The sequence below is a fragment of the Saccostrea echinata genome, unplaced genomic scaffold (genome assembly GCF_033153115.1).
Source record: "Saccostrea echinata isolate AGI-Se365-2 ecotype Australia unplaced genomic scaffold, CSIRO_AGI_Sech_v1 ptg000015l, whole genome shotgun sequence".
Taxonomy (NCBI): Eukaryota; Metazoa; Mollusca; class Bivalvia; order Ostreida; family Ostreidae; genus Saccostrea; species Saccostrea echinata.
In genome coordinates, this window is record NW_026889764.1 from 10471652 (window position 1) to 10499245 (window position 27594).

Here is a 27594-nt window from a genome sequence, read left to right on the forward strand (position 1 = left end):
AGCTAATTTTTACACAGATACTTGGTTCTTGGTTTATAAATATGTATGTACCTTATTGATAGGTAAAAAAGTAAAGTACATTTTTACATATCAATAAGTTACAAACATATTTATAAACCAAGACCCAAGTACCTGTGAATTTTTACACCCCCCCCCCCCCAATCAATTTATTAGTAAAATGTGCATATTCGTTGCATGCTTTTATCCTTGACGGAAATGAAATAAGAGCATCGGAAGTACAATATCCATAACATAGTATAACAGGTTTCACAATAAACGTCAATTAATGAAATTGCTATTTTTCAAGTTTAAAAAAAAAAATTAAAAAAAATAATACAAACACAAAAAACGGGGGGGTTGGATAGGTAAATCTACTTCATGCGGGATTTTGAACACAGTATTTGTTCCTGCTATAAGCCTGTAGGCTGTCCGTAGAGAACTACAATATATATATTCTGTCGGTAGTGGTATAAATTCAATTCCCCGCGCTTGCGCGGGATTTCATCTAGTGATTAACTATAATGATGAACTTTGAAGAAATTCCATGGGTAAACTCATGTTTCTATGTGAAATCAGAGACATTTTTGTACGCATTTTTAATTAACTTAAAAGCTGATTTTCGGAACCTGAGGATCGGACTACCTTAATTGATAATATCCCTGAAAGTATTCATTTGTTTTTTTTTTTTGTTTTTTTTTGGCAATGAAAATTCGTAACTCCCTATTACAAGATGAATGCCCTTATTGATTTTGAGGTCAAAGGTCACTAATTCATATATTGAATAAATTGTTATGAAGCTGGTACATTTAGTTCTTTTTTGAAATTAAAATGTTAATTCTTTTCAAGTTAAAAAAGACTCCTACTGATTTTAAGGTCTAAGTCACAAATTCATATATGTCATAAAATGGTACACCTTCACTTTCAGTTGAAGGATATTTTATAACACTTTACTTCTTCATCTTACACAATGGCATGTAAATAAACTGACAGCTGTTGTACTTAACTTTTATTTAATGGTGTTTTTTTTCTCTGTTCATCTACACAATATTACATAAACACATTCATAACCTAATTTCATACAAAACATTGTCCAACTGTTGTCACATAACAGTCTGACTTCATTCAGAATGATAAATCATTAATGAAACTTTGTTGCTACATGAACAAGTTTGTAAAAGTATCCATTGTGGCATAATCCTTCCAGCATTCCTTCAATACTATACCCAAAATTCAATATGAATATTATTGCATTAATAAAATGATAAATTGGTACATATCATATAAATTTTTCTTAAAGAAAAACTTGAATTTTCAACACAGATGCCAAAATGTCTACTTTTACTGACTTGGAATAATTTCTGTACTTAAGATAATTAATCATAATAAGTTCATTATCTAACATGTCTAACAACCCTCACAAGTTTCTGTGAACCCTGGAGTTTTGACACAATTTTGGTTTTGGTTTTTGTGTTACCAGTTGTTAGGCTAATTCTACAATATCCTCTGCAATAGTCATTACACCTTGCTTCAGAAAGGATTGGTTCCTACAAATATTTCTGTTTTTGTTTTTGTTTTTTCACCAATCAAAATATATCATGTCAAACACAATGTTCACAGGTCTTAATTATGATAACCTTTTATACAAAGGAGGATGGTACATAAATCACAATGTACATGACTAAAATTGTCCCCTTACAATACAAAAAAAATGAATTTATGTAAAATACTTGTACATCTCCCATGTACAGCAAAAATAGATAAACACGATAAAACAAAAACAAAGCCAACACTCTTATCTACAAAAGATTTACAATAAATAAAACAAATGGATCTAAATGTAACACAAGTATAAAAATCTGTAGGTAACTAAAGGTGAAATTGATAGTAGTCACAAATAGTCACAAAAAACATAGCACTCCAAAATGATCAACAAGAGATACTGTACAATATGACTGCTGCTGAACAGTTGGATATTCTGTACAAGTATGAACATGACCAAAGAAATTTGATTTGAAATTTGCTGACAATGCTTAGGATGGACACAATTTCATTTTATGTTAGGACTGGTATGAAATCCATGTTGAATATGGCAATGGTTTAATACAAACTGTGACACAAATTCTTTCAAATGAGGATTTACAGCATTTAGGTTTTAACCTGTTATGTGATGAAGGCAAGCACAACTGTCTCTCTCTCTGTGGAGTTTATGTACATATATACATCTACACATACATTCACAAAGATTTGACCATTCAGATTAACAACAGACAGATGGATCAAAAGGTCATGACTCGTCTGCCGTTTGTACTATGGCCTCTATATCCTGTGTCATCTGCTCTGTGTCGTCTGTGCTGGGTTTTGTGGTGATCACTGGCGACTCTAACCTTGTCATCATACCATCGATAATGTCTGCCACAACAACAGAGTCGGTCGGACTTCCATCATTCACTTTCTCTCCACTGTCTCCAAGGTTACTGTCCTCCTCCTCTTCAAGAGGAACAAGCTCCTCCTCAATGTCCTCACCAGATATCACAGAACTCACAAAATCCCCCTCCTCACTAACAGACTTCTTCACCGTGGTGCTCTCTGAAACTTTTCCAGCCAAAGATTTTTGAGAACAGAATTCCTGAATTTTAATGGGTGATTGAGTCCTTATAATTTTTGGGGGAGAACTGTTTATCTTCTCTTGAGGAGTGATTTCCACATCCTTCACAGTTAAAAGGTCGGTCTCTCGAGTTGTTGTGACCCCTGACGATGTGCTGATGGTTATGCTCTCTCTAAGACTGTTCCTTACCACCCCCTCTGTATTTGGTGTTCCGTTGGATGAAACAAAAGTTAGTGCACTGTCACGGTTTTTACACTTAAAACACTCATATTCTTCATCCTCAGTGACCTCGTCTGCCCCGAGTCCAACACAAAGCAGATGGTACCACTCCTCACATCGGTCACACTGCACCCAATTTACCTCCTCACCTGTAACAAATAGAACATCTTAATCAGATTTCAAAGATTTCTTTTTTTACAATTACTGTAAATAACCTAATTTTTGTGATACCTTACACAGTCCCTTGATATTACAAGAAAAGTGGTTTACAATATTTTTTATGCTAGAATTAGATAAATAAATGTACATGATTAATGGTTTGTTTTTAACTATATGAACTTGAGATAAAAATCATAATCAATATCTGGCCATTCCCATTATATATGTAGTACTGACCTGTAGGTTTCAAACATTTAATTGCGGCACAGTTGTCATCATCATCATCATCTCCGTCATCTTCCATCATCACCAGACACTCCTTCTCTTTCTTCTTCCTTGGTTTTCGTTTCTTCTTCTCTACTTCTTCTGTCATCCCTTCTTTCTTTACCTTTATTTTCTTCTTCTTGGGTTTTTCCAACTTTTTGAGTTTTTCAGCATTTAGGTCAACCATTAATTTTATCTTTTCCAGATCTGATGCTGTTGATTCTGACATAACTGGCACAAAAAGAAACAACCAAAATTAAAAATGTGTTCCCGTATAAGGAGAAATGTTAACAAGGATTCAATTTTGGCATTTTTAGCGAGGGTGTTGAGATTGCCAATAATTAAATATCACTAAGAATTTATTCCACACAGGTTACTGTTATTTTTCTATGCACCATAAAATGGCTAAAATTACTTTCTCACTAAAATTAAACACTGATTTTTAAGGACAAATTACTAAATTTGTGTCTCGCTAAAAATTCCACTTATACGGTATAATACACATATGACATATATACTGGTACAACTGCAGTACCAATATACTATTAATCACTTTTATTCTTCACATCATAAAAATGTATATACTCCCCTATACCTCAGATTATATGGAGTTAGATTTTGGTCAAAAACTCAGTGTCCAACTTATAGTTGAGTCTTATAAACATTGGTATTTTTCTGGTCGATAAAATGTAATATATTTTAATTTGTTGCTTAAAAATGAAATGCCATATCCCAAAAATATTATTTCAATGCAGGTCCAAATAATTAAGAGTATTTACATGTATATAAAATTGACTTTTTGAGAATGAATGATAAAATATTTATATCAGTGTCATTTTCCCAAAATATTATTTGAAACACAAATAAAAACAATAAGAGCATTGATTTGAAATTGGCAACTGATTCTTGCACATAAGAGGATCAGCAAATCCTCCAAAATGACGTTTAAAATATACAATCGACTTAAAAGCTGAGGGACTTAAATTAAAGGTGAGTATATACGGTAGTACACTTATAAAAAAACAAGAGGCCCATGGGCCTTGAATCGCTCTTCTGATAAACTGTACAACCTATCACTTCTATTTGAAGCCTCGAAGTATCCTGTATATTTACATGAACCCTTGAAATTCCAATTCACACTCTGAGAACCCAAGATGATTCTAAGCCAATTAGTACCTGAGAGTTGGTCATGGTGACCTACTTATCACTTGTCATTCTCTGAGGACCCATCAACTAAGTTTGATGATTCTAAGCCAATTAATACCTAGAGTATTTTTTAAAATTATAATCATAAAATTTTATAAGTAAGTCAAAGTGACCTACTTTTCAATTGTTTTACTCCAAGGACCCAAGATGCATCAACTGACAAAGTTTGATGATTCTAAGCCAATTAGTACCTGTAATATTTAATTAAAGCCATAAATTTTCAAAAGTAGGTCACCGTGACCTACTTTGCAGTTGCTGTACTCCGAGGACCAAAGATACATCGACTGACAAAGTTTGATGATTCTAGCCAATAAGTACCCAAAATATTTAATTACAGCCATAAATTTTCAAAAGGAGGTCACAATGACCTACTTTTCAGTCAACCTACTCCGGGGACCAAAGATGCATCAACTGACAAATTTTGACTATTCTAAGCCAAATAATTCCTGAAAATATTAAATCCAGCCATAAAACTTCAAAAGTAGGTCACCGTGACCTACTTTTCAGTTGTTGTACTCCGAGGACCCAAGACGCATCAACTGACAAAGTTTAATGATTCTAAGCCAATTAGTACCCGAAATATTTGATTAAAGCCATAAATTTTCAAAAGTAGGTCACCGTGACCTACTTTTCAGTTGTTGTACTCCGAGGACCCATGACGCATAAACTGACAAAGTTTTATGATTCTAAGCCAATTAGTACCCGAAATATTTTATTAAAGCCATAAATTTTCCGAAAGTAGGTCACAGTGACCTACTTTTTAGTCGACCTACTCCAAAGACCCATGACGCATCAACTGACAAAGTTTGATAATTCTAAGCCAATTAGTACCCGAAATATTAAATTAACGCCATAAATTTTCAAAAGTAGGTAACTGTAACCTACTTTTTAGTCGACCCACTCCGAAGACCCAAGATGCATCAACTGACAAAGTTTGATGATTCTAAGCCAATTAGTACCTAAAATATTTAATTATAGTCATATAAATTGAAAAGTAGGTCACTGTGACCTACTTTTCAGTTGACCTTTTTTTGAAGACCCAAGATGCATCAACTGACAAAATTTTATGATCACAGGACTTAAAATGTCCAAATTATGCCTCTAAAACGCTTTGAAATTGAATGCCGGCAAAGTTCAAAAAGTAGGTCACTGTGCCCTAGTTTTTAATAAATATGTTTTATGGCCCCAAGATGCATCATCTTACAAGATTTAATGATTCTAAGCCTCCCCGTATTCGAATTAATGACCTTAATTGTTTTAAAAATGATTAGCCATAAAATTCAAAAAGTAAGTCAAGGTGACCTACTTTTTAGTTGATGTACTTTGAGGACCCAAGATGCATCAACTGACAAAGTTTGATGATCATAGGCCTTAAATTGTTCAAAATATACCTCTAAATCATTTTGAAAAAGAATGGCCGCAAAATTTAAAAAGTAGGTCACCGTGACCTACTTTTGAGTCAACATGATATGAGGTCCTTAGATGCACCAACTGACAAGATTTGATGATCCTAGTCCTTATAGTAAGCAAAATATCAACATTTTAATAAAATGTAATTTTTGGTCAACTTTGAAGTGACCTTGAGACCACGCCCTTTGCCCCAGGGTAAATCCCCGTGCAAATTTTAATCTACAACATATCCTCATCCTTTTGTGTAAGTTTGGTGATAATCTGCCCAGTGGTTCTTGAGAAGAAGATTTTTTAGCAACCAGTACTTTTGTTTCTATTTTCCTAATTATCTCCCCTTGTTAAAGGGGAACAACCCCAGTTTTAGTATAAAAGGGAGCCCTTGGGCCAAGGATACCCTGTGACAAATTTGACAATAATTGGCCAAGGGGTTCTTGAGTTATGGCCCATATTCTAAAAAGTTTACGCACACCGCACAAATGGCCATAGCATTAGCTCTTTGAGCCTTTGGCTCAGAAGAGCTAATAACAATGTGTACATGTACTTGCATACTGTGAAATCACCAATTTTTTTTTTTTTTTTTTTTGGGGGGGGGGGGGGGGGGGATGGGAGCATTTGTAGCTTTTGTGGTATGAAGAGACCCACAAATTCATGTCCTGCATGAAATTTTAAAATTTCATATTGTAGTATGATGTTTCTCCTTTAACCATCAAAGTCCCTCAATCAGTAATTTTTTCCTTAAACTACAAAAGTTTAACCCCACAAAAAAACAAACAAAAAAAAACAAGTCATTATATTGTATATTAGACAATATATGGAGAATGTTTCAGTCTTATTGAACCAGACATTCATGAGAGAAGAATCTAGCTCCAGTAGACTGAGTTACTATCTGCTACAGATGTCAGACGAACACCACACAGGATTCACAATCAGATGTGGCTGTCTTTAGCATTTCATAACATGCATTGAATGAATTCAATTAGCTTTGAATGATATCTGTTAACTTTCATGTATCTATGTCCAATGACTTACTTTGATCTTGCTGGAGTTCGAATTCCTTCAGGAGTTTCTTTTCTTTCTCTCCTTTCTCTTTTCTGACCTTGACCTTTTTGGGTTTTTCCCCTCCTTCAGATCCATCCTTTGTTTTCTTTGGTTTGGATATGTCTCCACTTTCCTCCTCTTTCTTGCGTTTCTTCTTTTTCTTTTCTGGATCCTTTTCTTTCTTGAATTTCACAACCATTTTTTCTCTTTCAAAGTTCTCCTTTGGCACAATGTTTTCAGGACCCTGTGTATATGAAAAGAATTTTTATTTTATTTGGTACAGGACATATTGTTTTCCTGGCAAAAACAAAATTTTACAGTGGAAAACTCTACACTCCAACCTTAAACCAATTTATAATGCCTTCATAAAATCTACTATGAACATAATGAACTGTGTGCATTTTCACCACTTGACATGCATACATGTATATTATGTAGCCAATATGTACAGAAAAGGATTCTTATATGATTACTCTTACATCTCGGAAACAAAATTAAGCAACTTGCCTTCTTCATGTGACAGACTCAGAAACAAAATTAGGCAACTTGCCTTCTTCATGTGACAGACTCAGAAACAAAATTAGGCAACTTTCCTGCTTCATGTGACAGACAAAATCTGCTTGTAAACACACGATATTTTTTTTCTGCCTGTTTTGCTCATTCCCAAATTATAAATTCTATTTAGATCAGTTTCGTACCTTATCTCCAATATCTAGATCCAGTAGTTTCCCTTCGCCCCTTGGCTGACAAGCCTGGAGGATCCTCCAGATGTGCTGCGTCTCATCCAGTGACACTTCTAACAGGTCCCCCTCCATCATTAACTCCTCCAGCTGTTTCTTGGCCGTCATTGACAGTTCGAGGACAGGGGCCTCCAGGCCAGAACGAGCCACTAGGGGAGATTTCCTCTGATGTTTTCTAGGTGAGGCATCTACAGCAGATACATATAGGTATAATGTCAGTATTTGACAGATAAATTTACACACAATTAATTATACATGTACAGTACATAGGTATATGAAGGAGAGTTTGAAAAACAAGAAACTATGTAGTTGTGACAACCTCATTGCTATTTTTTTCACTTTGAAAATTAATTAAGAGCACAATAAATCTTCTGACAGCTGTTTTCACATACTTTAAAGCATTTTCATATACTCTGAAATCATTATATTTCATGAGGTTATCATTTTGTGGATTTCATGGATAAACTATGCTCAGGAATTTACAACCTCTATGAATTATGACGAGAATTTGTTGAGTATATCGTTATGATGTCTTCTTTTTTAAAATATCCATCAATCAAATGTTTCAATAAAATTTCAAAAATTCTAATTAACCATTTCCAAAAAAAATTAATGATTCCACAATATTTATTTTTTCCAAACACTTTTAGTTCAACATACTAGATCCTCCTTTGGAGGCTGTAGAATAGGCGTGTTCAGACATTCCTGTGTGGTTAGTGCTGCTTGATATCTCAACCTCCATCTGGATGTCATCCGAGTTTTGTTCAGGTGACATGGGGGGTGACATGGAATTTTCTGAGTCCAGGAATCCAGAGTCCATCTGTTTCCCATTGATCACTCCTGATGTTCCACCAAATGCACTCTGTGTGACACTGGCCAGGTGCCCCTGTAACTCAGGGTTATTAGCCGCCTTCATCAACTCTGCATTAATGATCTTCTCTGTCTTCTCTCTGGCAGCCTGTTCTACCATCCTCTGACTCAGTACACTGAGTTTGGCAAGAGCAGAAGCGAGTTCACTGGTGGTGAGGGCCTGTCGAGCTCGGTCCTGCCAGGCCATAGCTCGCTCAGTCAGGCACTGCAAGGCTTCTCCCTCGGGCAGACGAACGGGGAGCTTCTGCAGAGAAACCAGGAGAGACAGAATGGTTTCCAGTCTTGGTCGTCGTGACCTCAGACACAGGGGACAGAGAAATTTGAGATCCTTAGCAGCCTGTACGGCAGCAGCCTGCTGAGATTTGTTCTTCAGGTTGGCAGATTTAGGCAAGGGTACACAAGTTCCTGCAGGAATAATACAGAACAATTATATCTTACATAAAGTATAATAATTGAAGCTCAAATTGAATTTATTAAGAATATTGTATTATTAAATTTTTTTGAGTTTATTATTCTATTTTACATGTTCGTATATATATTGCCATTGTAACATACTGTTTGAACCATGTCAATATGAGAACAGATCACAGCTTGATTAAGTTGTCTTTATATTTGCTGTTTGCAGAGAATAATACAGGTAAATATGTATCTCTCATTTAAAGATTAAGCAGCAATTTCTTATGGAAAAATTAATTCAAATGATAAGAACATATATAAGTTAGTCACTGTCTCAATATGAACATTTTTTTAATGAAAATCATGTTTTTCTTTGAAAAAAAAAAATCATTGAGAATGTTTGTGGATGTTCCAGTCTGATTGAACCAAACAGTCATAATGGGCGAGTCTAGCTCCAGTAGACTGAGTTACTCTCTGCTAGAAGACAGGCACCACAGAAGACTAATGGTCAGCTGTGGCTGTCTTAGCAATTAAAGTTTGACTAAGAGATGAAATGTTATCAATCATAAGAGAAAGAGAATTGAAAAAGTAAGCTAATGCTCTGCAGTATGGTCATTTTGACATTGACTCCACCAAGTAAGCCCAAAATGAATGAAATTAAAAGTAGTCATAATGATATTAACTTTAATTTTAGTAAGTCAGGCCAGTGAAAAAAAATTCCACTGAACCCACTTGCCAAAAGAAATTATCAAGGATTTTTAAATAAATACAGTGTAAATTCAGAAAATCTGAGTGTTAAGACTAACAATTTTTTTTTACTGACTTTTATACACTGATGTGTGCAGGTACTGCCCCTCTTATTTTTGTAAAGCTTACTAACTTATATCAGTGTAAAGCCTTTATATACATGATATACAAATGTACATAATATACAGTAGTTTAATATTAGTGACAATCAAATAAGCAGACCAAAAAATAATACGTCCCTATATATAATATATAATATATAATATATAATATATATATATATATATATATATATATATATATACATACATATATATATATATATATATATATATATATATATATATATATATATATATATATATATATATATAGGATGTAGTAATATCTAGGGATGTCAACTTTGTCAAAAATTCATATTCGAATATTCAATGAAAGTATTCGAATATATTCGAATATTCAATAAAATAAATAAAATCTGTTTTATTTTAAATATGCAGCATCCTACTCTCATGAAAGGTTTAGCGTAGGTATACTTGTATTGAAAGTAAAATTGTATGAAGACTTTTGTATAGATGTACAATAAGAAATTCCATTTATTATTTGTCATTGTTTGAAATAAATAATTGATTTAAATGTAGAAAAGTATAATTTTAACAATTGATACATGTGTATCTAAAGTAGCTATAACTGAGGAACCAGTCATCTTCCCAAAGGCAAGATAATCGTAACGGTATACTGTTCAGATTTCAATACCTGTAATAAATTACAATTATCTGCCTAATAAGAGATATGATTATAATCTTTGATAATATGTTTTTAAAATAACAATCAAATATTTCCATAGACAATTTTCCTAGGTAATTAACTAATTTCCCGAAAATGAATATAAAATTCAGGATTATCTATGACCCGAGATAATCAAGTATTTTACACATTTATTCTATAATTGAGCCCTTTGCAATATTAATTACAGACTAATTCCATCGGACATTCATTCAACGATCAATTAAATTTATTTTGATAAGTATATTTTTCACGTCTTTAAGACATTCTAAGAAGGTTTTCAATTTGTTGTCTTCGATTCTACATCCGATCGTATCTAACTAAAAGAAACTATGAAAGTACGTTTTGTATCATACATAAAGCATTACTATGCAATTCTTGAACACCTTACTCAAAACAAAACTCATGTAATTTAGTAGATCTATGAGATAAGAAAGTTGTGAAAGAAATTAGGCGATCGAAATTGATTGCTAGTAAATTAAATATGGATAATTCCAACACTGTACTAATCAAAATTTATTAATCACAGTATTTCTTTTTATGAAATCTGAAAAACACCAAATATTCGAATTTTAAATTCATATTTGAATATCAACTCATCGAATGAATATTCGAATGTTCGAATATTCGTTGCCATCCCTAGTAATATCCTTAATGAGCAATAACTCTGTAACACACTGTTTGAACCATGACTGTATGAGAACATATCATGGCTTGATTAAGTTGTCTTTTATCTTTGCTGTATAAGGAGAACAATACACATAATCATGTAGCTCTCATATAATGATTAAACAGCAAATTTCAGAGTTTTTCCTAAACCTTAATTCATGTATAAAGGAAGTGGTGGGGTGGGGGTGGGGGTTATGCTAGACAAAGAATCAATAATTTTATATTCATACATGTGTATTTCTTATTGCATTTTATTTCATGTGGAAATGTATGGGAACATAATATCAAAAGAGCTTCCAGTCCAAATAATAGGAGTTTGAAATTTAACAGAGATGCAAGAGAAATCCTTAAATGCCCCACCTCTCATTAAATTTGCTCTACACTGCAGTTCAAATACTTAATTTACTCACCATGGAACCAGTCTTTACAGAGTTCACACTGTAACATGAATCCCGATCCCTCTTTACGACAGATGCAGTACTTGGCCTCTCCATGTGGCTGGCGAAGTTTGGCAGAGTTACGGTCCCTTAACTCCCTCATCAGTTCTATCTCTCTGTGCTCTGCCATTTTGAATGCAGCAACCTAAGTTTGAAAAAGAAAGCAAAACTTTGATTTAAAAAAAAAATGGAGATGTACTTTTTAAAACTTTTGACCTAAATATAAGGTAACTAAAAATGATCCATATGAGCAGATGAAACATATTTATATACAAATAAATAAATAAACAATATCTTATTAATTACTACAAATACATGAAGCATGTTGATGTAAAATGTACATTATTGATTATAATAAGTAAACTATTTACAATAGCAGCAGGATCTCTTTGTTCATCCACTCTGTAATCTGATTGGTTGTTATTCTCGCTGTCCCGGCGATCTCTTCCCTCCTCTTTGATCTTTTTCTTCACTTTCTTACTACCACTGTAGATTCCTATGTCAGCTCTGGGTGACAAAACCTACAACAAACACATTTGTGAAATATAATGTACCTATTATCTACGGTGATAAATCTGTATTTGACCTCTAAGTATCTTCTGGCTCTCCCAAAAAGCATTAATAATGAAAAAATACATGTATAAAAATTATGATTTATTTGGGGTATAAATTAAAGTACGGATAACTGTATGTTACTGTTGATCAAAGAAAAGTCAACATTAAACTACAACTTCCACCTTTTGTTAATTTTGGCACCAAAATCTCAATGCAGTTGTTAATGTATCCAACACATGTACATGCATGAGTTCATGAATGAGAAATATTATCTTCTTTTTCTTACATGTATATAAACATAGGTAATCAGAGATTACAGAGCTCACCTCAACGAATGTTGTCTTTAAGTAAGGCAAAGTCCCACACTAAACTAATAATCTAGGAGTGTGCATCCCTAGATGCAACATTTATGCAATTTTGATCTGATAGGGCTTGCAGTTACTTGGGAATAGACTTATCTGAAAACTTAAAACTAGTCACTCATTCAGAAAATGTAAGTCAAATCCAGCATCCGAAGCAAGTTTTGAGATTGTTCGTCCCTTGATGCATCATCCATGCAAGTTTGGTTCAGATAGGCCTTATAGTTACTTGGAAATGAGATCTGCTCCAAAAAATTTAATCTGGTTACTCATCCGGAAAATGTAGGTCAAATCCAGCATCCGAAGCAAGTCTAGTAGTGTGAATCCTTAGATGTATCATCCATGCAAGTTTGGTCAATATAGGGTTTATAGTTACTTGGAAATGACATCTGCTCCAAAAACTTTAACCTGGTTACTCATCCAAAAATGTAGGTCAGATCCAGCATCCGAAGCAAGTCCAGAAGTGTGCATCCCTAGATGTATCATCCATGCAAGTTTAGTCAATATAGGGCTTATAGTTACTTGGAAATGACATCTGCTCCAAAAACTTTAACCTGGTTACTCATCCAGAAAATGTAGGTCAGATCCAGCATCCGAAGCAAGTCCAGTAGTGTACATCCTTATATGTATCATCCATGCAAGTTTGGTCAATATAGGGTTTATAGATACTTGGAAATGACATCTGCTCCAAATACTTTAACCTGGTCACTCATCCAGAAAATATAGGTCAGATCCAGCATCCAAAGCAAGTCCAGTAGTGTGCATCCTTACATGTATCATCCATGCAAGTTTGGTCAATATAGGGCTTATAGTTACTTGGAAATGAGACCTGCTCCAAAAACTTTAACCTGCTCCAAAAACTTTAACCTGCTCCAAAAACATTAACCTGGTCATTCTTTAGCTGAAATTGCAGCATCTGAAACCTTGACTGGTACAATGAAACACACTAGAAGCATAATCCATGCATCTCAGACTAATATAGGCCATAGAAGTACTTGAAAAGAAAACTGCTCCAAAAAACCTTAACCTGGGACGCCGACGCCGACACCGACGGTATTACATAACCTCCCCCAACTTCGTTGAAGTGAGCTAAAAAAGCAAATTTTTAAAGAAAAAATAAGACTCAGGTACACGTATGCAAACACTGCCTATTCTATATAGATCCTTTTCCTTCAGCAAGTTGGGAAATACTGAACAAGCCTACAAATCCTACCTCTAGTAGAGAGTATGTGCAGTTCTTCTTTAGGAAGGTTCTAGCAGTCCTCTCACGCCATGACTTGGCAGCTGCGACCTGAGACTCCACCTGTGGTAGCTGATCCAGACGGACTGGAATAGGACGACCCTTGTTCACCAAACTCTCCAGAGCATCCAGATAGGGATAGGAATCTGAGTTCTAAAATATGCCAGTAGAATACATTTCAGAACAAAATGTTGTAAACTGGAAATATGACACAGGGCGGTACTTGATAAATTCTTCTAAAACCCCAACACAAGAGTGAGGTTACTTGGTCCATAATGCAGATATGCCAGCCTCTTCACATTTTCTTGCATATTTTTTTCAATTTAGATTGAAGTGAAATGCCTAACCTGTACAGTCTCGACTTTCTGTGTCCAATCCTTTGCTTTCTTCAGAGCATCCTTAAGTGAGCTAACATTAGGAAGGAATGCTGGGATACCCTTGGCTTCGTTTATGATGGCTTCCAGTGTTGCCATCACATGACGGGGCCTGAAATACACACGTGAAATTTTTACCAACTCTCATTTGATAAGTATTTCTTCTGGTAAATTAATCATTTATGAATCAAATAATATTTTGCTAAGAAATGAATTCAATGAATATATATATTTTTCAAATTCTTCCACACCATTCTTTGATGAAATCTTGATCCATCCCTGCCTTACCTAGCCTGTAAACAGATCCTGGCCTTCTCTTCCCACCTCTCGCTGACTGTCAGTAGCTCCTGTAATTCAGCCATAGCCTTCTCTACAGCAGGATGAGGGGCGAGCCCTACCCCTGCTTCCATCAGTTTCCTCATTGACTCCAGGGTGACCTGCTGCTGATCTTCAAGAAGAGTCAATTTGACCTCATCCAACCATTTTGCTTGCTGTAGCACCTGTTGAAAATTTATACAATATTTTTCAGATCCAGTTATGATTAAGATTCAAATTACAAATTTTCTGGTGTCATTCAAGTATTCCAGTTCACTAGTGAATGGAACAATGCTTTAATCAAAGGAATGAACTATAAGAATGAATTGATACATCTCTGATGTCTTTTATAGCAATGTATAACAATGTTTTGAATCAATGAAACTTTGGTATAGCATCCAGATGGTAAAAAAGGGTTAGAGTTGCTGTAGCAAATATTGCATTACTTCCAAGATGCCCTAGTAAATATAACCTGTTAATATGTATTATATTTGTTTAGTATGACATTTGGCAAAAATTAATTTTTCACCAAGTTATACTTTTACAGAATATTAAGTACAGGCAAATGCTAATACAGTGCACAATAAGGCAACAATTTTCTGACCTGCTTCAGTTTAGGAATCTCCTGAAGATCCACATCTAGTGTAACACTGAACTCAATCAGCTGTTCTAGTTTCTCCGAGTCTGGATTCTCAGCTTCTAATGCCTCCTGGGCATCTTTCTGGAACTGTACAACCTTGTCTAGCAGCTCCTGTTCAGAAATCGTTATGAGTAAGTGTAAGAATAGAGCTTCTCATAATTAAAATTAATCTTCAAATGTGCAATACTTTTCATCTCATGCTTGCTTTTGTTGACAAAATCTACCTCCCTCTGGCATGTCTTACAAACTCAATGTAAACTTGTTACTAAAAACAATTAAATTTGTTCCTGTTCAAATTTTACATAAATTTTCAGACAGCACAGTTAACAAATACTTACCTTGACAAGTTTGGCCTCCTTGATAACACATGCTAGACTGGCCACTTGTTCATAGAAACAGTTCAGTTCATCTAAACTTAGCTTGGCTATGTATTTCCCTTCATTGTGTCGATTTCTGAAAAATAATTTTTTTAATAAAAGATAATTTCTGCATTTCTTTTTTATTCTTAAATTTTCTTGTCTTTCTTTTTTAAAATATTTAATTGAAACTCTTCTGCTTATCAATATACATGTATTAGAAAAACAAAATATGTTTGTTAAACACTATGCCCCCGATGGTAACACAATTCTGGAGTGGAACGTAGACTACAGTGCAATAGTTATGGCCAATGTTAAAGTTTTTCAAATGTAGGTCAAAGGTCACAGTTGAGGTCACATGATCAAAAATTTCTGTACCAATGGAAAGGTCTTGTCATAATGAACACTCATGTCAAATATTAAAGCCTTACCCTTGACAGCGCAATAGTTATGGGCTAGGTTAAAGTTGACAACAGACAGACAGGACAAAAACAATATACCCCCGGGATCTTTTGATCTTGGGGCATAAAAATAAACAGAAACAAGAGAATACTCGGTCACAATGCTCACCTGAGTCATCATTTAGTACATATAAATAAATGAAACTCCTCACTGTGTTCACCAAATTACGCATATATATAGGACTTCCACAATTTAATTTACAGTATATTGAGGCAACTTCACAAATTGTACCCCCCTTTTCTTGTGGATGTCTAAAAATTTCTTTGTAAATTTTTAATTTCCAACCTACATCCTTGTGCCATGCCCTGAACTCGAATCTTCTTTACATGGGAATGCTTGCATGTAAACATGACTAACTTTCTTGAGAAGATGATTTTTCTTATAAATTCCAGTGCAAAACTTCGACTTCAGAGGAGCAAGTCCTTATCTAAGGAGCCATTATTTGAATGAATTTGCATCTACCAACATGGGGATGACTGACTATCAATTTGACATATTATGGTTCATTGATTCTGGAAGAAGCTTTTTTTTTTTTTAAATTCACATGTAAAACTTTTATCCCTACTGTGGACCTGCCATCGTCCTTGGGGCTATGTTTTGAACAAAATGAATCTACACTATATCAGAAGCTTTTGTGTTAGTTTTGTATACCAGGTCAAGTGGTTCTTGGGAAGAAGATATTTAAACGATCCCAACATGTTCCTTATTTCTTAATTATCTCCCCTTGGTAAATGGTGTGATTCTGTAGTTAAACAAACTTGAATAGCCATTGCTTTGTGGCTAGTTTTGTTAAAAGTGGCCAAATGGTTAATTGATAAGATGAAAATGTAAAGTGTTTACATAGAGACAGACAGACAGACAGATAGTCTCCACTCACTAGTTTTGGTGAGCTAAAAATCCCACACACACACTATTGATACACCATCTGGCAGTACCTGTCTTTGATAGAACAACCTATAACTGACCTAGTTCTGGCTTTCTTGGACACGAGCTGAGCAGCCACATTAGCACACTTTTCTGCCTCGTTGACTGCCATAACTAACTGCTGCATCAACTCCGAGTCGGGGAATCTCTTCTCTTCAGCTTCACTAATGTACTCCTTCAGATCAGACAGATCTACAAGAAAAATCATTGACTTAATATTGTAACATTCAATGTACTCCACAAACACAAGTCAGACACTTAAAGGTTTAGATTCAATCAAGATTTACCACTTCACAATGCAAACATTTTCAATACTCATACAGGAAATTAAAAATATCCTTCCACTTATGTTTCAGTTAAGATAAAATTTTTATTCAGAGCTACATGTACATTGTAATTAGATGGGAGGAATAAGGATTTAGTTTCTCTGTGATATTTTGTATGGTTTGACCAATGCAATTCACACAACTTACCAACTTTCTCTTCCACTTCAGCCTCTAAAGCAGTTCTGACTTTAGTTGTCCAGTTGTCAAACGACTCCGCTCGCACTTTTAGGCGATTGAGCATTGTGGGTAATTCATCTAGAGTGTATCTGTATCTCAGACAGTATTGTGATGGTTTACAAACACACAACTTGTCCACATGATGAATACAAACAACTTTATCTGCAAAAAAAAAATACAAATGAACAAATCCAAAAAAAAAAAATTGCAACTTATTCAAGACATAGTTGTCTTTACTTTTTCTAATCAAAATAACTTTGAAGATAATTTAACTAAGTACCAAAATGATTGACATGTAAAGATACTTGGAAATACAATGTATGTAAAAATACTTGGTAATATGTAAACATACTTGGTTTACTAATACATAAACAAACATGTTTTACTAGAACATAAACAAACATGTTTCACTACTTTGTAAACATACTTGGTTGACTAATTTTTAAACATACTTGGTTTACAAGGACAGGTGACAGCAGACAGGAAACAGGTGGTTTTACAGAAGTCACACTGTCGCTCATCGTCAGGGAGTAACTCAAACGCCTCACGCTCTGCTTCCTTTGTTCCCTGTAAAAAGAAGTACATGTATAACAAATTAAATAAGACATCTGATATATATATATATATATATATGTAAAATAAACCAGGTAAAATATAACTAACATCATAATTTCAAATACACGGTCATTGATTTTCCTTCAAAGTTGCCAAAAGGACAATATTTTTGGTTTGTTGCATTTTTCCAAATGTTCTCTAGAATCATTATACAAGTACATGTATATACAGTTTGTAATAGTTAATATGTATTTTAACTTGATTTATAACCCTGCTGAATACCACATGGTATCCACTTGTGAGAATCCTCAGTAATTTTTTACCAAAGAAGTTTGATTTTTTTTTGTTTTTTAATAGTAAATTTTCCCAAAAACATTAGATTATGAAATTTCATCAAGAAAATAATGTCCCAGTTAACCAAAATAATTTGAAATGTCATACTACATACTCATAATTAACTTTTAATTCATTTCTTACCATTTCCAGCAGGTTTTTGCGCTGTTTCCTTTCATCTTCTACTATAGCAAGCAGATCTTTGTGAGTGCTGGCTGCAATGATGAGATCTAGGTTATCTGGATCAGCTGCCATTTTACATACTAACTCTTCATGTGAGAAAACGCACTGACGACACAAAGATCTATAGTGTTCAATACAAGCACGTCCTATGGGTAGCTGGAAAAATGTTTGATATATTTTAAAACATGATACACTTACAGAAAAACATTGAACAAATTGCAGACTTGTAGATTTATTTGAAAAGAAACCTGGTAGAATGGCATGTGAAGATCTTGAACTTACCCAGTCAGCTGGTGCAAAGTTGACTGCTTCAGCAAAGTTGTACCCCTGGTTAAAGCCAGCATGGTAGGCTCGGGGGAAGGTAATGATAAACTCTCCTGCATGTTGGTTGGTGCGCACAATCTACAGAAAGAAATACAAGTCATTAATAGTATTCATTTCCTTTGAGTAGAGTTGTCAATGACTTTAAATCCACAACTTTACTTACTGGAACACCATGGTCCATGAGAATGTTAGGATTCATAATGGTTGTCAGCTGATGTAGAAGATCTGGAGAAGCTTCAAACAACTCGGGGGCACTCTTCTTCATTACATCCTCAAACAAATCAGCCATCGCTCCAGGGACACCGTACCAGGTCTTTGGTTCTCCCCTGAAATGAGTAGTGAAGAGTTCTCAAAATTGAATCATTATTGAAAGTAATCAATTTTATCTATAATTCCCACTATAAAAAGCAGTTCTTATAGCATCAGTTGATTTATATACAGAAAAATCCAGCACATAAAGTGTGAATATGATGGATAAGAACTTACCAGTGCATGTAGTTGATAGAGTAACTCCAGTGATCTTCATTGTGCCAGCAAAAACTGGAAAAACACATTCCCACATAGCACCATGGAATCTGTAAATAACAAACACATCATTAAACTGCATCACAGTAGAAAATATCACAAAGTATGGGTCTCTTAGTCAATGTCATTTTTAATTTTAACACACAATAAGTGAGCAGAACCCACCTTCATGCCAGAGATGTCTGCATTAATGTGACAGAGAACAGACTGCTCTAGGACAGGTAAATTGTTCAGATTCCATCCAGAATTGATGTACTCCTAACAAACAGAAAGAGTCATAGTTGCATCATTGAAATAGATATAATAATAATAAAGTTTTATCGATCAACAAATAAAACAATAAAATCTACTGTGTTTCCGTCGACTTTTTTCCCATTACCTCATCCTCTGGGAACATGTCTTTAGTGTCCTTGGTGGGGAATCCGCTCCCCATTTCTGATGCGTGGATATCTGCTCCGTATTCCACAGATACATCCTCCTCAATACAGTTAACCAATCGCCAAAACTCCTTCTCCACCATCTCACACGGCACCATCTACAGAAATCAAATTGTTTTTATGTCTTTACTTTATTAAAAGAGTACCTTCCTAATCAGCTCTCTATGTCCGATACTGAAATTATAATTTTAAAACTTTTATAATATTGAAATTATAATTTTAAAACTTTTATAATAATTCTTAATTCAAATTAAAAAAAAAAAAAAATAAATAGATTGACATGTACATTATGTACACTGTTCTCTATGAAACTTTACAATAACAATGTCAAAGCAAGTTTGAATACAAGACCCAAAGGAAATTGGAAATTGAATTCAGTATGCACAGAAGCACATTTCATTAACTTTAATTATGATTAAGTTGACAATATTGCTCAAAATTACTATACATTGAAGGGCCACTTACATGCACAGGCATGTTGAAGTAGTTGGATTTAAATTGGTCAGCCATTTCTCCGAAACTCTGCAGACTGTAGTCCTTTTTAGCTTGTTCAAATCCATAAGGGTTCAAAGGACGACAGCAAGCCTAGATACCATGAGAAAAAAATAAATGAAAAAATTGACAAACGTATCCTGTAATGAGAATAGATAAATCATCTTTGCAAACCTTTACATTTTGAATTCTTTCGTGAATCTCACCTTTGCCACACATTTAGGGCATCGCCAGTCCCCTTTAGGGACCTCAGGCATGGGAGGGATTAAGCAGTATGTATGGAATGCATCATCACATCCGTCACATAGCAACATGTACTCCTCCCCATCACCACGGTTACACATATGACAGATGTACAAATCCACCTTAAACATGACATACTCATTTTACACTTATCAATTGAACTTTTCCACTGAATGTTTTTTGTCATTTTTAGTTCCGTTATCAAAATTGATTTGCTTTATTTTCAACATCCATGTATTAAATTACAATTTTCTTAAACTGCTAATTAGAACTGTACAATCAAGTTTAACTTAGTATGAAAAACTCTTGTCAGGAAGTTTCTGCATTAAACTGACATGACATTCTCAACATCACCGATGACAGCTGTCCTCAGTAAGACTTACTGTGGTGTATGCCCCTGGCCCTGGGTTCTTATGCCTGGTGTTCACTCCACCACCATTCTCCAAAGGCTCCACTTTAATCTCATCTGAAATCATTACAGAGATAAATCATATAATGACAAAGAATGTCTCTGTTTCACTGTGTATGTACTTATTTTTTGACACACTTATTCATTTCTCGATATAAATGTATAATTGCATTAAAAAAACACAATAGAAAACATCACATACATATTTTAGTATTGCGCTTAAATTTCTAATGTGGAAAACCCAACCTTTGTTTTCACCTTTCCCCTCCCCGGCTGGGGGAACAGCAGCTTTTGGTCCTGCTCCAAAGAACTGTAACTTCTTCAGCTCAGAGTTAACATTATAGTCAATGTCCATCTTCTCCTGCAGGAGAAAAGAAATCATAAATTAATGCTAGCTACCAATATTCAACGTTAGCCATATTTCATGCCTTATCACCAGAAGCAATGAAAGCAGCGTCCTAAATCTGCCGAGGAATCACTGTGTAAGAATATTATCCGGAGAAAAAATAAAGTTCAGCCTTTTTATATTTCCATTTTCAACAGTGCTAGGAATATGCACCCTGTAGTGGAGAATAGGAAAATATCAAATGTTTTAAACTTTTAACTGTAGATAAGTTAGAGTTTTCATTGCAAGGACTTGAAGACCTAAATAAACTGTGAAGTGTACATCAATGTGAACAGAATAATTTTAAAGTTGTCAAACAATTAACTTTGAATTATTATTAAACTTTCCAAAGTATGCTGATGAACTCACTCCAAACCACTCCCTATATTTTAATGGAAATTAGTGAAACATTTAGCTCCACATTTATGATTTAAACAGTAATGAACATGATAGAGTAGTAAGACTCATAAAAAATAGAAATGTTATCTAGAACATTCTGTCTTAATCAAAATGGCTAAAAAATGCATTTTAGGCTAAAATTATTTCTGGTTCAGCACCCTGCATATGAAAGACAATTGCATCTTGAATACTTCAAACATGAACAACCCTATATACATATATATACAGTGTAGCTTCAATTTCACTTGATTTTTAGCACCAATCCCAAACAACATGATCAATAATTTTTTGGAAAAAGTTACAACCTTTCAAATGGGAACTGTCTAAATGTTTCCATAACCATAAATAGTATTCAAGAATACAGATAAATACTGGATTAAAAACTACTTGATGATGTTTTACTAAGAAATATCAGTTGCTATTCTACGAGTATATGTTATAATGAACATGGGTCTATCATTATTTTTAGCTTCCACATCAACACCAATTTAAGCAACCTTAGGAGATCTTTAGTGCAGCTAGAGCCTAGAGGACCTTATTACAAACAATTTACCTGCTGATTTCAGTTCAAGTAAAGACGCTCTGAGAACTTGAATTGCCATTGTAAGTCTAACTTCCATGAAGGTATTAATATATCAAGCAATTCATTTTCAAAGCAATTCTCTGCCTTCAGTTAGTGCCCTTTTGGAGCTGGGTTAAAGTAAATATGATTTTTAATATATTGCCATAGGCTGTAATTTCAAAGAATTTTTTAAGGCTGAAACTGTCATTCATATAAATTGGTAGTCTAATTCATAAGGAAAAGTCATGTACTTCTACTGGCTGTGTGATGTGAAGCTATAAATAATGATTCAGGGGAAATCTCAAAAGCAGCACTCACTAAAACTGTGGGGACTTCATCTGTGTCAGAGGGAAGCTTGAAAACAAAAGGCTTATTTAGATTTCTCAAACAGCAGAATAAGTGTATAAAGGTGAAGTAATTTAGGAAATTAGAAAAAAGATTTACATTTTACTCCTCACAAGTCAGATAAAGACAAAAAGATGGATAACCAGTACTGACTGTATTTAAATAGCACACAGTAATTTACAGACTAGAAATAATCACAAAGATTTGTACATGTATGTATGTATGTACTACATAGGGAAAGATGTAAATTACAGAGCAATGGAATTCTAAAATAATTGAGAAATAATTAGCTAATGTTGTGAAGGAACATACAGAATTCTCACCAGTTGCTCATAGTAAATCTTTTTTTGTACACCAGCAGTTATGATGTCAAGATAGACTTCTGCCCTACTCACCTGTTTCTGTGCCCTCTCTTTCTTGTTTTTGCGAGTATATCCCCCCGCTGCCGTTTTAGCTGCTATACCGTGTGGTTTGTAATCTTTGTCGGACTTGTCCTCCTCCTCAGCATTTGAGGACAAATCTGGTTTTGGTTGCTACAACAAATAGAATCATTCAAGTGAATTGCAAGATTTACATTAACATATACATGATATGTTCAAAATCAAATTAATCTGCTGTATATGCTTTATTACTTTGTAAATTTTGTTAAATTGTTTTTTTTTTTTAAATATTTTTTTTTTACCATTTTGGAATGAATTTAGTTCACTGACTGAAGCTTGTTATACTTAGAAATTTACCTAATCTTAACACGTTAAAAAGCTTTTTTTTTAATTAAGACTAACGTCAATGAAAATCAAGTTCTTTTGACATTAATCACTACAACATTGATCTCTCTTTTCTTTTTAAAATGGTAAACTTCCTAAATCCCTTTGCTATAATATTACATCATATACATGTACCTCTGCTGGGTAGGAGTCACCTTTCTTGAAGATAAAAAATGGGTAGAGGATTCGCTCATAGTGAGATCGGAGTGATCCCCCAACCCCCTTTCCTGGGGGATACTTTAATCTCTGAGCAATTTTGGTCCATTTTCTTTCCTTGGTGGCAGATTCCATACCACCCTCTTCTTCAACAGCCTACAAAATTCAGGTGAGTTACTAACAGCCTACATAATTTAGGTGTGTTACTAACAGCCTACAAAATTCAGGTGTGTCAATAACAGCCTACAAAATTTAGGTGGTTTACTAATAGCCTACAAAATTCAGGTGTGTTACTAACAGCCTACAAAATTCAGGTGTGTTACTAATGACCTACAAAATTCAGGTGTGTTACTAACAGCCTACAAAATTCTGGTGTGTTACTAACAGCCTACAAAATTAAGGTGTGCTTCTAACAGTCTAAAGAATTCAGTTGCATTACTAAAATCCTACAAAATTCAGGGGTGTTACTAACAGTCTACAATATTCAGGTGTGTTACTAACAGTCTACAAAATTCAGGGGTGTTACTAACAGCCTACAAATTTTAGTTGTGTTACTAACAGCCTACAAAATTCAGGTGTGTTACTAACAGTCTACAAAATTCAGGTGTGTTACTAACAGTCTACAAAATTCAGGGGTGTTACTAACAGCCTACAAAAAGCAGGTGTTTTACTACTTGTGTTGAATAAAATAACTGTTGCTTCATAGAGCATGATACCAGACAACAGTGTTGTTTAATTGATCTTATATTTTTTTAATCTGATATCTTCACATCATTAAATAACACAATACTTAAACTATGGATTTAAATATTATGGAAGCCTTCAACAGACTTACCTTGTACAAGTTGTACAGGTCCAGCAGCTTTCTCTCAACATGAGGAATTTTCAAAGAACAGCCCTAAAAGCATACAGAAACATGGAGTAATAAAATATCTGGTTATATAATCCTAACAATTATATAGGTTGCTGTGATTAAATTTGCAACAATCTATCAAAAGTAAAATATTGGCTTACCTGCAACTCCCAAAATCTTGCAAGTTGATCCAAGAAGTTCAGTTTAATCCGAGTGAAAGCCTACAGATGGTAAAAGTATAAATACAATCTGATCATAATAGTAAATTACTAGGTAAATTATTCATGTTATTGTGCACCATATCTTGAGTTTAAGCATGTTAAGTAATGCTGTTCTTAATGCTTACCTTTTCTTAGTCTTGCCATATATCTAATCCACAGATGTATGACTTAAAAAAAAACTTACTCTCTTCAACAATTAGGAATTTTATGTCCAATTATTTACCGTTTACAAAATCAAAATTATCTTTCATTTATGCCATTCACCACAATTCTTACAGTTAACAATAACATGGGAATTACATTTTAATATTTTCTAAATCTGGTTAAAAGAATCCAGTCCTAATATTTGAATTTGCCATTTTTCTGCCCAAATTAAAAAATAAAATCAAAATATATCTTCCACCTTCATATGTATTTTATAAATTCATGGCTTTCAACATGATCAAAAAGATAAGAAACAGGTGGTAGTTTTACAAATATAGGAGGAACCATGTGGAAATTTTAACTAAATAATGTTATTGAATTTTTCTCGAACAATTTGGCCGGTACAATCTTGATTTCAGCCAGATAAAAGTACCAATTAAAGGCAGATTTTGAAAGGCCTGTAAACTATGTAAATGGGATAAACTAAGCATTTAGTTTAGTCTTCAAAGGTTCAGAATTCTCAGATTTAATGACTTTTCTTCATGCATTACTACTGATACATTTATCATGTTTAAAGGTAATTTCAAAAATAGATTACAAATGAAACATGTGAATGCAACTCAAAAATTTCATAACCCCCCCCCCCCCTTTTCCCCAAGGGATAAAGGAACCTTCAAAAAAGGAGTTACTAAGCCCCAAGTATACCTAATTACAACAAAAACTAGACATTCAACTTATTTATCTGCCACAAATATGCGTTCTTTTACACATCATATTAATTATATAAATTTTAGGTTTCAGCAAGCTAGATACAACCGAAGACATAATAAGAGTCCAAAAACAAATGTATATATCTATTCCACAGAATAAGTATCCCTAGCCTATCAAAATACCTAACTTATATATACTGATATACAGAGAAGATACTCAATACACCATGAACACTGTATATACAATGATTGAAGGCCCAGTATAAAAATAAAATCCTTACCTCAAGTTCATTTAATCTCTGAACTCTTGGAGTAAATCTGAATTTATCCACATCCACTGCGAATGGAGGTTGCCAATCCTGAAATAAAGGGGATCCTCATCACAATACTGTCCCATGTATAACACAAATACACAAAAGAAGATGGCTTCCTAAAATCACAGGCAGCCATATTGGATTTGTATGTATCCACTTTTCCATAGCCAGATCATCATCTAAGATTGGATCTTTCTCATTCCAGTTAAACAAAAAATCCAGAATTTTATTTCATCATTGTTTTAATTTATGTTGAAAGAAAATAAAATTTATCCAGTAGAATTAAGATACACCCTTTCCTTGACCTTTTCAGGATGTGAAAATTAGTCTGGGTAATTAATGTATGCAACTGGAGAATAAGAAGAAATAGCTTGGAAAAAAGATTTATATAATCCTATATGCAGTCTGATTTGTATTATTAGAACTTAAAGAAAAAAAAATATTCAGATATAAATGCCACTCCTTTACGAAATCTATTGTTTTAACATGTTTAAATGATCATGATTATGTTTTCTAAGTTCCAGAAATGAGAAAACTTGTTACATATTACTATTCTTTAGTTTAATATAAAATCTGTAAATTTGAAAAAAAAAAAAAAAACATAATCTGAATTGTAATTTAACGTTTAATATAAAATATATTGGTTTTATTGTTTGAAGTAAATTTTACAACGTTTATTACAGTGAAAGAAAAATAATTGTGTAAATAAACTAAATTGATACGACTTAAAACTCCATAATAACTATAAAAATAAAAATGATGTTATTTTTATTTGACTCCGTTTCAAAATCTTTTTGAAGACCACACAATTTTGATATGTTATTACTCTATAGGTCCCTGCCTAATTTTACGAAAAAACTTTACTTAAAATTCTGTATGCATTTAACCTGAACATTTAACCCTTCCATTCTTAAACATATAGAAAATAAACAATGAAATTATGAATGTAAAATATGCTAATGAGTTATTCTATATTTGGTCAATGGCTAACCTAATAAATCTATCTATAGGTAACTGGGGGAAAAAAATAATTTCAACAGTTTTTAGGTTACATTTTTAAAAGAATGGCCTAAATTAATTATACAGACAATAAAGGGAGGTGCATCTATTTATATCATTTGGTAGACTTTTCCTTTGCAGCATCTGTCAGTTCCTATGGTCAAACAATGCGTCGCCATGTTTGCTCCATTACAATGCACGTACCCTAACCTGCGACAGTACTGACGTGCGTAAGTTTTAATTCACCATATTTCTGCATATTAAAATGAACGCATATCTTTAAATTAACAAAGAATAACAAACCGGTGGAGGTTTAATTTTGCAAATTCCAGACTTTTCGGCAATAGGTTTTATTTTTGCGATGTATCCTAGTGGATCTGCGAATTCTTCCTCAGTGGGAGTGAAAACCGGTGCCTCTGGAGGAGGAATAAAGTTAATGTATGGTTCATCCATTACTGACACTTCAGAAAGGTCTTATAAATCCAAGAAATCACGAGACCTAAGCCATTTATCGACACAAAACAATCAGTAACATTATTCAACACATCATAAAAAGCCAACAATATTCAATATGTGTATTGCCCAGGAACTCATGAACAAGGACTTTCCGCTTTAGAAAATAGGTCTAAGTTATTAAATAATTTCTTCAAAAATAAAATATAGTATGGACAAAAATATCTTCTTTCATAAAGTATACAATGTAATGAAATTTAGAATTATAAATTTGAATGAGAAATAGATTAAAAATGTAAAAAGAGAGCATTTAGCGTAGGAATATAACCAAACAAGGTCATGATTGGTCATTTGAAACATTTAAGGTTCGCAACAAACCTGAAAAGGATTAAAATAAAAATAAAAATTGGTATAAATAACCAATGGTTTATTTTAGGAATCATAAAAATCATCAGTATTTACGAAATTTTTACCTAACAAAATAAACGAAAACAAAAACATAATAACTGCGGGA

The 27594-nt window shown here is 33.7% G+C and overlaps 1 protein-coding gene across 3 annotated transcripts; it reads right to left on the bottom strand.

The window, feature by feature from the left end:
* Nucleotides 1–993: 993 nt before the first annotated feature.
* On the bottom strand, nt 994–27224 carry LOC133187505 (lysine-specific demethylase 5A-like). Of its 3 annotated transcripts, none has more exons than XM_061322905.1 (32): nt 26931–27224; nt 25596–25673; nt 24401–24460; nt 24222–24284; nt 23366–23542; nt 22862–22999; nt 22440–22475; nt 21034–21136; nt 20750–20832; nt 20330–20488; nt 20097–20216; nt 19574–19729; nt 19360–19452; nt 19156–19244; nt 18833–18995; nt 18628–18747; nt 18307–18501; nt 17727–17841; nt 17245–17436; nt 16813–16963; nt 15368–15482; nt 14994–15140; nt 14363–14574; nt 14048–14186; nt 13674–13853; nt 11918–12067; nt 11520–11691; nt 8302–8916; nt 7600–7829; nt 6893–7145; nt 3221–3478; nt 994–2973 (listed from the first exon to the last, which is right to left on the bottom strand). In XM_061322905.1, the coding sequence occupies exons 1-32, from the start codon at nt 27078–27080 to the stop codon at nt 2285–2287; spliced, it is 5601 nt and encodes a 1866-aa protein (XP_061178889.1). In that variant the 5' UTR covers nt 27081–27224; the 3' UTR covers nt 994–2284. The 3 variants fall into 3 exon arrangements, with proteins under 3 accessions (XP_061178889.1, XP_061178888.1, XP_061178890.1); XM_061322904.1 differs by having other exon boundaries at nt 21022–21136; XM_061322906.1 differs by lacking the exon at nt 22440–22475 and having other exon boundaries at nt 21022–21136.
* Nucleotides 27225–27594: the final 370 nt, after the last annotated feature.

What these genes read in the sequence shown, in the direction of transcription:
- LOC133187505 (XM_061322904.1), bottom strand. Translation starts at nt 27,080, where the DNA reads ATGGATGAACCATACATTAACTTTATTCCTCCTCCAGAGGCACCGGTT. An exon ending in GGGGAAAGGTGAAAACAAAG is followed by an intron (nt 20,833 to 21,021) that starts GTTGGGTTTTCC and finishes TAATGATTTCAG; the next exon opens with ATGAGATTAAAGTGGAGCCT. An exon ending in ATCTAGATATTGGAGATAAG is followed by an intron (nt 7,146 to 7,599) that starts GTACGAAACTGA and finishes TCATATACACAG; the next exon opens with GGTCCTGAAAACATTGTGCC.